At 39.9% G+C, this 10,498-nt stretch overlaps 1 protein-coding gene across 1 annotated transcript; it reads left to right on the top strand.

Moving 5' to 3' along the window:
* The first annotated feature begins 385 nt into the window (after nucleotides 1-385).
* On the top strand, nucleotides 386-10,050 carry LOC103717198 (leucine aminopeptidase 2, chloroplastic-like). The gene is made up of 10 exons (XM_008805490.3): nucleotides 386-595; nucleotides 3,856-4,276; nucleotides 4,396-4,590; nucleotides 4,716-4,941; nucleotides 5,225-5,351; nucleotides 5,454-5,549; nucleotides 7,403-7,480; nucleotides 8,005-8,065; nucleotides 8,829-9,016; nucleotides 9,675-10,050. Exons 1-10 carry the CDS (start codon nucleotides 524-526, stop codon nucleotides 9,801-9,803), a joined length of 1,593 nt encoding a protein of 530 aa, XP_008803712.2. The 5' UTR covers nucleotides 386-523; the 3' UTR covers nucleotides 9,804-10,050.
* Nucleotides 10,051-10,498: the final 448 nt, after the last annotated feature.

The raw sequence follows: 10,498 nt of genomic DNA, 5'->3' as shown, positions 1-10,498 counted from the left end.
TCAGCGCATATAATGTTTTCGATAAGACTGGTCACGCAGGTAGCCATCTAACCCATAATTTTATTAACCTCTCTAAATATACGTTTGGCATAAAAGGTGGTCCCCATTCTCACCATCATCACCCAATGTATTGCTTTCCCTACGTGCTTATGTGTTTGTGGTTGGACTGATGTACCGCCGGAGTGCTCTGATCAGTATCTCGATCAGAAAAAAGTGCGATGTGGGTTAATGTCTATCACCATCAATCAGAGGTGCCAGGGAAGATCTACGTAATCCTGACGTGGCCAAGGACGCGCCCCTGATTAAAAAAAAGAAACTCCTGCGCGCGGATCCAGCCGTCCGATACGAAGCCCGGATGCTTTCCAGCACTTAACGGAACAAACACGGCTACGACGATGGCCGCTGCCGTCCTCGCGTCGCTTCTCACACTTCCTCTGGTTACTTCTCTTCCTCGATCTACTTCACTGGCCTCCATCGGCCCCTCTCCTTCTCCTTCCAGCGCCACTCCGGCCAATCCTTTCGCATGGGGCACGTCACCAGCGCCACTCGGGCCACTCTCGGCCTTACGAAGCCTGCTCTCGTCGAGATCCCGCAGGTATTCCGCTTTTCTCGGTATTGGTCTCGATTTGTTGGCCTTTCCATTCGCTCCATTTGCTTGTGATTGGGCTTGTGGTGCTGGAAGATACTTGTTCGATGAAATTACTCAAAGAGGGGCTAGTTGGGGCTTTTGGATTTCTGTGAGAACAACGAAGCTTTATGTTGTTTTTATGACAAAGTTTTCATTTTTTTTTCGTGGTTCTTGGGCCTCGGTGTCTGGATAGGCTACTGGGTTCTTTATCCTTTCCCTTTTATGCACGCAACCTTTGTTCTGGTTCTCACCCTTAGGTCAGCTTCTTCTTGGTTATCTGATCACATGTGCATATTTTAGGTATTCCGGAACGGAAATCATAGGTTTATCTACGTTCTCTTGAAGTGTATTCTGGGTTCTACAAGGGACGGCGCTTTTCATTCTTTGTTTTTTTTTTCTCTTTTTACAAATTTCTATTATCTACATCTATTTATGTTCCTTCAATCGTGATAACTCGCAGAATTTCAAGAATTTCGAGAAAAAAAGGAAAATTTGAAATCCTTTACTAATCAAAAAAGAGGAAAGAGAAAACTGAAGGTGAAGTCATACTTGTACTAATCAAGAGTGAGAATCCTGTAGTTCGTGTGCTACTTTGCCGTCCTTGGGGAAAAAGATCACTTTTTGTTACACTAACTGTTTGAATTATTCTTTTCTAGAAAAATTAAAATCTAAAATATTCTACTTCAACAAATAATAGGCAGTAATAGACTTAAAGAAAATAAATAAAGAAAGTGAAAAAATGGAATCCGAGATGTTGAGGCGTGGTATGTTGGTCACTTTCCTTGAAGTAGATTTTGCTGGCTTACAGTGCACTAGGCTTGGATGGCGTTCTACTTATGAGATACAACAGCCTCTTGCAATGTTCCTTCTGCCTTAATGATTTGCATGAATCAAAGAAGCCTTTGAACCTAGAATCAGTATGCAGCAAGCCCGTTGATTGAAAGAAAAATTGAAAAGAATTTTAAAGAGAGTAGGAAGGGAGAATAAAAGTTCTCTGCTTCTGATTATCTTTTGTCTAATCCGTAGAGATCTATTTATAGATTTTTTTGGGACAGACGCGACCAAAAACCGATCCAACGGTCAAAACTGGTAAGAAAGTTTGAAAAAATAAAACACTGGAAGTAGGACCAACGGATGGGAGGTTGGTTGCGGAAAGGAGGTCGTCCCTAGGAAGAGGGCGCCTCGCGAAGAGGTGCAAGCAAGGAAGCGACGTGGCTCCTCACGCCTCGGGCGCATGGCACGGCCCACGCGCCTCTGGCGTGACCTCGGCTTCGGCTCTTCGCACCTCAGGCAGGAGGTGCGACCTCGGCCTCAGCTCCCACCCACCTCGGACGAGCATGGGCGAGAGACGATCTCGGCTCTTCGCACTCGGACGAGCACTCGCGCGAGGCGGCCTTGTGCCTCGGCTCCTTGCACCTCGGGCGCGATCCACCTGCCTCGAACGAATACGGACGCGAAGCGCTGCCCAGGCGCCTTGGAGAATAAATCCGAGGTAAAGGAGAGTCGAACCCACAAGAATAAATCCCGAGGTAAAGGAGAGTCGAACCCACGACCTCCTCCAAATCAAAACAATGTACAAACCAACTGAGCCAAACTCTCACCTTAACATATATATAAATATATATGTTTTAAAGTATGAAAACTTTTAATCATTATTTAACCAAAAATCTAACACTAACGATCCCACTTTTAACTTCTTGTTCGCTTATTTCCTAAACCCTTTGTAGTCCACTCGACGATCTTCAGAATCGGAGATCCCAAACTTGAGCGTTGGGTTTTTTCTTGTGGGTGGTTTTGGTGGCATATTCGGTCTCCATGGGTCAACTGAATGTAGATGCTGAACTAGAGTGTGGGTTTTTCTCATGTGGTAGATCAATCTGTTGCTGGAACAGGATGTGTTGTTATTCTGATGTAATGTTAACTAATAGCACTTATCTATTTTGTTCCTTGAACATGTGGAAAGTATGGCAGAACCCATTTTTAGGGTCTGTTTGGGTGTTTTCTGCACAACATCTCTATATGCATGAAAGGTAATGAAGGAAACGGGGCAGCAGGAGGAAGAAGTAGAGGGACTATGAGGATGCTGTGCTTCAGCAATCCTGAAATTTTCAGCATATTGGGCATCACCTTTTTCACCTTCTTAAAAATATAGATATTGGTGGATTAATTGCTTTCCTCTATCTTATCTTCTTCTTCACCCTCTTAATTCTGCAACTCCTTTGTCTGTAAGAGGTATCACATAAAATCACAGATAGAATTGTTGACATTCAAACAGAGCCATAATCTATGAACAAAAACTGACTATAATGCTCTTGTTTTGCTGAGCAAGTCTTTCAGAGCCTAGTGATACATCTTACAACTATGCTTCTAGAAGCAGGTCAGAGTGGATATTAGTAAGTTATCAGTTGCAAGATTAAAACTTTATATGCTTCCAATTCTTGATTCAGGTCCCTATAATTTCTGCATCTGTTCCTGTATATGATAGTTGTTCCTTATCTTGCTCATGTCATTTTTTAAAGGTTCAAATACCTAACCATATATGATCTCAATCTCTCTCACACATATTTTCCTCGAAGGTTCTCCCAGATATTGTTGTTCCATCTCGTACTCCATCTGATGGATTTTAAAATCTTAATAAAAGCGAATATTACCTATTTGGTGCTTTAGTGATTGCCGATGATTAAAAAACATCTGATCTTTGCCATTAAATGAGGAAAACTTAAGTGAAAAAACATGTAGACAGGCTGCACCTTCAACATTAAATCAAAGAGTCCACTAGTGGTTCCAAGCTAGTTGGCTCCTAACCTGCGTATTTGTAAACATCTCCTCTTGATGTGGGTTACGGATATTTTTTTATTGATCACATATTGTGTCCAATAACATGGTCCTATTGCGTTTTAACAATGACATGTTGTTTTTGTTTTTTGTGAAGATTTTATCTGTTCTCTGATTAGCACATGGTTATGGTTTAGTTTAAAGAAAAATGGTCTAGGTGCAATTATGTGTATTCTTTTTTATCTTTTGACTTCTTTTGAATTTTTAACATACAATTTTGTATTATAGGGTTCCTGGTGTTAAATGGGATAATTTTTAATTTTGTATGTTCATATGTTACTCGATTTTTTTTTGCAGTACATTTCTTTCAACTAGACATTTAGAATATACATGTTTAAATTTCCCTCAATTAGAAAAGTTTCACATTTTTTCACTGATCTCTTCTTTTGTAGATCTCATTCTCCGCTAAGGAGATTGACTTTGCAGTATGGAAAGGAGACATACTTGCTGTTGCTGTCTCGGAGAACGATATGTCCAAGGACTTGGATTCAAAATTTGAGAACTCAATCTTGAAAAGGCTAGATGAGAAGCTTGGCGGTCTTCTGGCGGAAGCTTCAACTGAGGAGGATTTCACTGGAAAAGCTGGTCAGTCTATGGTTCTCAGGCTACCTGGTTTGGGTTTCAAAAGGGTAGGTCTAGTCGGGCTTGGGCAGTGTTCTCCTTCATCCACCGCAACTGCATATCGAAGCATTGGCGAGGCTGTTGCGGTAGTTGCAAAGGCTGCCCAAGCAATCAATGCTGCTGTTATTCTTGCATCTTCCAATGGGATTTCGGAAGAGTTCAAGCTAAATGCTGCTTCAGCAATTGCATCAGGTACTTCTCATTAAGGTCTCTCTGTAGGAACTTTGTGGCACAGTATGATGCAACAATTTGGAGTAAGAAACGAATGAGTTTTGGGCCACCTTTAACTTTTCATCTGATTTGGATTGTAGGAACTGTGCTAGGAGTGTATGAAGACAGCAGATTTAAGTCTGATTCAAAGAAGACACATCTTAAAGCGGTGGACATTATTGGTTTGGGTTCTGGACCAGAGCTGGACAAGAAAATCAAGTATGCTAGTGATGTTTGCTCTGGAGTAATTTTTGGAAAAGAACTTGCAAATGCACCAGCCAATGTGCTTACCCCTGGTTAGTTAGAGTTCATGTTTTAATTATTAAGACCTTTTTGATTCCTATTCCCTTGTTGTGTTTTTCATTTGCATCATGACACATAATATTTGAAGGTTCTTATAACAACTTTTCCCATCTTTTAGGTGTACTGGCAGAAGAGGCTTCAAAAGTTGCCTCATCATACAGTGACGTTCTTATGGCAACAATATTAGATGTGGAGCAGTGCAAAGAATTGAAGATGGGTTCATATTTAGGTGTTGCTGCTGCATCTTCAAATCCCCCTCATTTCATCCACTTATGTTATAAACCTCCAGGCGGTGATGTAAAAAGAAAGCTGGCAATTGTTGGGAAGGGTTTAACATTCGACAGGTAAATGTTCTCTTCGTGGGAGGTGATATACATTTTACTGATTTTCATTCTGAATTTCGAATAGAAAAATCTCCAATTGATTTTTTGGTTCTTCCTACACTACCACCTAATCTTGCTCAAATAGCAGTTGCTTTTACATATAATCTTTATAGGCCATGGCTCATTTTGGAGATACATATCATATATGTCAAGTCATTACATGTTGGACTTGGTACCAGAGCATTGGAAAAGGAAATAACTAATATGAGGCCATTGTATGTTTATTTCTTTTTTATTATTGCAGTGGTGGTTACAACATAAAGACTGGGCCAGGCTGTTCCATAGAGCTAATGAAATTCGATATGGGAGGTTCTGCAGCTGCTTTTGGTGCAGCAAAAGCCATTGCTCAGATTAAACCTCCAGGAGTGGAGGTAAATTTTCCTTTTCTACACTAAGTGGGAAGGAATGGTGCCCTTGAAATAAATTTGTTTCTAAGATCAGTTGGCAGTTAACACTTTTCCCCCCTTTCCCAGGTTCATTTTATTGTTGCTGCATGTGAAAATATGATTAGTGGCACGGGCATGAGGCCAGGCGACATTGTCACAGCTTCTAATGGAAAGACAATTGAGGTATCATTCTTGGTTCCTTAGAGATGCTTAAGATTTACATCTTGATATAGGTTGAATTGATATGTGTCGGATTATCTGCAACTAGGCTACTTGGATGCTATAGTGCACGGATTGATAGAATGCATTACACTTCTGAATACTTAGAGCATGACACTGTTGAGAAATCCAGAGGTGGAGTCTCCTGCATATGTTAACCGGGAGTGTCTGGCTTTAGTACTTTTTTTGAATGTTATGTGAAAAGATATTTCAGTGCAAGCTAGGACCAGTGGCGGAGCCAGGATTTTAACTTTCTTGTTTTTTTTTTTTTGGGGGGGGGGGGGACTGAATTTGGAATTAAATTATTTATAAATACCATGTATTTCTATTTATTATGCAAATTTGCTAGAAATCATTATATATAATATCAAGCATCAATATCTACTGATCATTCTGTTAGATATTATATTATTGTGCTTCATTCTATGATAGGACGAGTAATAGTTATTAAGATGTATAATTCAAACCAAGTCCAGAGAGAAGAATCCAGGTGCTGTTTTCATGTCTTTTTGACCCTCTAAGAATAAGCAAGAGGTGAAAATAAATCCATTTTGAGAGGGAATAGTGCTGAGGTAGGAAAAGTTATCTAATGTTAATCTTTTTTTTTTTTTGTGGGGGGGGGGGGGACTATGAAAGCTTAAAATAAAGCAGTTGCAATCTGGACTAGTTAAGAATTCTTTTTTCCAGATATTTCAAAGAGACCGATCTTTATCCCAATTTTTTTTTTTTTTTTTTGCTAAAAACGGTGATTCATACTACACGGGTACGAATGCACCTAGAAGAGTCAGCATACAAAATGTCCCGAAATGCACCGGGCAAATCATCCTCACCAACCCATAGGGAGCCGCCTGAGTGGCTCGCAACATACGCCGCCACCCAGTCCGCCGCCCCATTGGCCTCTCGGTATACATGCACAGCTCGCCATAGTACCCCCTCCCTCAGCATCAACCATATATTCCGGAGCAATGGATGAACTCCCCTCCCGTTGAGAGAGCCCTTCCGGATCCAGCTGATCACCGTGGCCGAGTCTCCCTCCAAGATGATGGAGCTCGCCCGAAGGACAAGTCGCGCAAATCGCAACCCCATCCAAGCCGCACGCAGCTCTGCCCCTGGTACCGAGCTGTCGAAGATCTGACAGCCTCCAGCTTTCAAAGAGACCGATCTTTATCCCAATTTTTGAGGGGCAAATATGTACACGCAAAATGTTATTTCCCCAAAAGCATCAACAAGACTCATTGTTATCAGGATCCCATGGCTCTGCCAGTGGTTATGACACTTTAATTCATAACAAGTTTTAGTTTTAAATAATTATAGCTTAAAGTGTCAAAACATTTCCTGTGAAGCATCATACCTTTTTATTTTCACTTATGTAATGATTTGAAAGCCCAGCCCTTCGATAGGAAATGATGCTCTAGTTTACTTAGTCTGGATCAGCTTGTCTTAATATCTTTATACATTTGTTCCATACATATTTCTACAGTATGGAGTTATTCGGTCTTATGGTGATATAAGGAACAAGCACTTCGGAACACCTATATTCTTGGCACCCTGTGCGAAATGATTTGTTGATGCTGTGTAGTAATTGATGCCTACGAGATTATAATGAAGTCGACTAATAATTTATAACTCTTGTAGCATATTTGCATTTGAACTTTCAAAAAACAAAAGAATGCAAGTGTATTAACATTGTCAAAAGACGCATTGGGGCTTTTCATTATTTATGTGGGCTTTCCCTGTTTTATGTAGATTAGCATCTTCCGAGCTCAGGACTCTTGGGCTAAACCCTTATATATCTCTACCATTTCTCCCTGTTTCAGGTCAACAATACTGATGCTGAGGGAAGGCTGACGCTTGCAGATGCTTTGGTTTATGCTTGTAACCAAGGTGTGGAAAAGGTATTGACATCCTGCGTAGCTACTATATTATTTCAGTGGAAGTGTTTATTCTCTTGATGTTCTTGAATGTTGAACCAATTATTTAGTTTAAGGTATCTATGATTGTCTTTTTTACAATTCATATGTTGCTTAAATGGATAAAAGCAATGCTTTCCATGGTGTTCGGACATTTGAAGTGTCAAGATGAAATACTCCATCTCAGTTTTTTGCAGAAACTATGAGACTGCATGAACAACTGTGGTGGCATTAAATGGTAGAATTTGTATAACAATAATTCTAATCCAATTATTTTGTGTGGGTTTAAATATGTAAAAACTGAAACTACCATGCAAAGTTATGTAGTTCATACTGAGTACCACAAAAGGCAGGATAACAACAGGGGAGAGGGGGGAGGGGAGGGTGGGAGGGGGAGGAATGTTGAGAATTTCCTGTAGGAGGTAGGATGATGGCTCAATTTTTATAAAGCATACCTCACGGATCTAAACACAATTTTCTGTTGATACTTTTATAACTGTTGCATGCAGATAGTTGATCTGGCGACACTAACTGGTGCTTGTGTAGTTGCTCTGGGGCCCAGCATTGGAGGTAAAATGCATTAAGAATCACAATTCTCCTCATACTCAAATAGTTGTTTTGTTCAGAAATTATCAAGTGTAAGATTTTGGTAGTACTTGCCATTAAACAGCAGGACAGTATTGCAATGTTGATTTACAAATGCCATGGTACCTGGTGCATAGAGAGGATAAATGAGCAAGTGATCTGGAGTAGCAATTAATTTTCAGTACTGCTAGAACAGACACTAACTTGCTGCAAACTTTGTACTGAAAATCTTTTTTCAGGACAGAGACCTATGTTGTATGCCTATTTGCTAACCTTTTGCTTGCTGCATCTCATTTTCTTCATTAACATGACTCAAGTTTATGCCTAATTTTTCAGGCTGCAAAGATATGAGCGAGAGGGGTGTTGCATCTGTTGTCCATCTAGAATATAAGCTGCTTTCCTGTGGTTTTTAGGGTGTTTGAAATTGCGGCCCTACTAATATTAAGTTAAAATTATGGAAATAAAGAATTTCTTTGAGAATACACTATATCCCCTTGCTGAAGGATTTACTGACCTCAAGTGGTAGGAATGGGCTTGTGGTTTTTTGTTTGATTTTGTTTATTTATTATGCTGCAGCATATCCTTTTGTTTGGGTGATGTGCAACCTGGGATATGAGAGGAAACGTGCCTCAAGCTTGTTTCTAAATATCTCCTTGATAGCCAAGCAGCATGTTGGCCAGAAATATACTCATTTTGAGCTGCTGGACTGTTAGAGCTTTTCAATAACAAGGTTACCTTATTTTCACAGGATTCTTCACACCCAGCAACGACCTAGCAAAGGAGATTGCCGAAGCTTCAGAGATCACAGGAGAAAAGTTTTGGAGGATGCCACTGGAGGAAAGTTATTGGGAGTCAATGACATCAGGCGTGGCTGATATGGTAAACAGTGGAGGTCGTCAAGGTGGCGCCATCTTAGCTGCACTTTTCCTGAAGCAGGTTCAGATTAAATCATTCTTTTCTTTATGCTGTCCCATCTCTACCTTTATTTAGTATGACACGAGCAACTTGTGTTTGCTTGACCATATCATCACACCATGATGATTTGGGCTTCTTTAGATGTAACTCCAATCATGATATTTGTGATGTTACATTAATCCTGAAAAGCTGAGTTGTCAGACTGCAGAAACTAGGTTTTTGGATGATACTGAAGAAAAAAACAATATATCACTTAAATGTAGATCTCAAAGGTATTGCTTGAAGTAGATTTTCTGAATATTGCGATATTTTCTTCATCTATAATACCCTCCAACTGTTATAGAATTTGTTGATTCTCAGGATGCCAAAATTAAAAAATTAAAGATGATAAAGAATGAAATATATTTATAGTGGAACTAGTTACAATATTCCTTCTTTCTCATTTATAAAATCCATATTTGTTTTCTTTTGAAGCAACCAATGTAAATCTCAGATGAAGGAAATGCTATTCTGCAAGTAAGAAGCCTCCAAGGAGTATTCTGGAAGGAGGCATAGTTTTGGATTTTTTTTGTTTTAATCTATGAGTATACCTTATTAAATCAGTTCGGTTTTGTAATACAAGAGTGAGCTAGAAAGTAATTATAATTACAAAACTAATTGAAATCCTCCTTATTTGCAGTTTGTTGATGAGAAGGTCCAATGGCTGCATATAGATATGGCAGGGCCTGTATGGAATGATAGGAAACGTGCTGCAACAGGGTTTGGAGTGTCGACCTTGGTTGAATGGGTTCTGAAAAACTCTTCTTAGATCAAGTTGAGATTCTGTAAATGGATGCATCGCTCTGCGTCGAATTGGAGCGGTTATGGTGGTGGAGTATCTTGTCGTACCAATAACTGTAGTTGCTTTAAAAAACAAACTTGTAGCAAGGAAAAGCGCTGATGAGCCTTAGTGCTTTTCCTAGAGCTGCATTAAATTGAAAATGCGTGTTTTAATCCAGTTTTACTTCACTGTTTTGAAAGCAAGAGCAAATGGATACATTTTTCTCTTGTGCTTATCTTGTCTCTGCTACTCAGATTCTTGCAGCTATTTATGGTGATTCTCCAAAGTGATGGATCAACTCATCTAATGATCCTGAGCAATCGGGCTTCTAGTTTGGCAAAATTAACTATCAGTCTCATTCTACCTGGGCCTTTTCAATTAGTTGAGTTAATAAAATTAGCGATCATTGCATATTTGTGGGTGTGTTTTTTTTTTTTTTGATAGGGGCAAGAACCCCAAACAGAGCAAAACATTTAACATCTAAGGAAAGAAACATCTCTGAGCATTAGCTGAGGCATGAAAAGAAGATCGAAAGGAACATGCATGAGGATGGTTTGCTTTTGGAAGGACGGGGTATTTGCTTTTGGCTCTCTTAAGGATGGTTGATTCTCTCGATGAATTTATCGGAGCAACAATGGTTGCGGCAAGGCCTCTTAGCTATCCGCGTGTTGCTTTGCAATGTG

The sequence above is a fragment of the Phoenix dactylifera genome, unplaced genomic scaffold (genome assembly GCF_009389715.1).
Source record: "Phoenix dactylifera cultivar Barhee BC4 unplaced genomic scaffold, palm_55x_up_171113_PBpolish2nd_filt_p 000488F, whole genome shotgun sequence".
Lineage (NCBI taxonomy): Eukaryota > Viridiplantae > Streptophyta > Magnoliopsida > Arecales > Arecaceae > Phoenix > Phoenix dactylifera.
This window is presented reverse-complemented; position numbering and strand designations above follow the sequence as displayed.

Excerpts from the sequence above, each read along its gene's own strand:
- LOC103717198 (XM_008805490.3), top strand. The coding sequence starts at position 524 with ATGGGGCACGTCACCAGCGCCACTCGGGCCACTCTCGGCCTTACGAAG. Across the intron at positions 4,277-4,395 it reads TGCTTCAGCAATTGCATCAG|GAACTGTGCTAGGAGTGTAT; the intron begins GTACTTCTCATT and ends TTTGGATTGTAG. Across the intron at positions 4,591-4,715 it reads AGCCAATGTGCTTACCCCTG|GTGTACTGGCAGAAGAGGCT; the intron begins GTTAGTTAGAGT and ends CCCATCTTTTAG.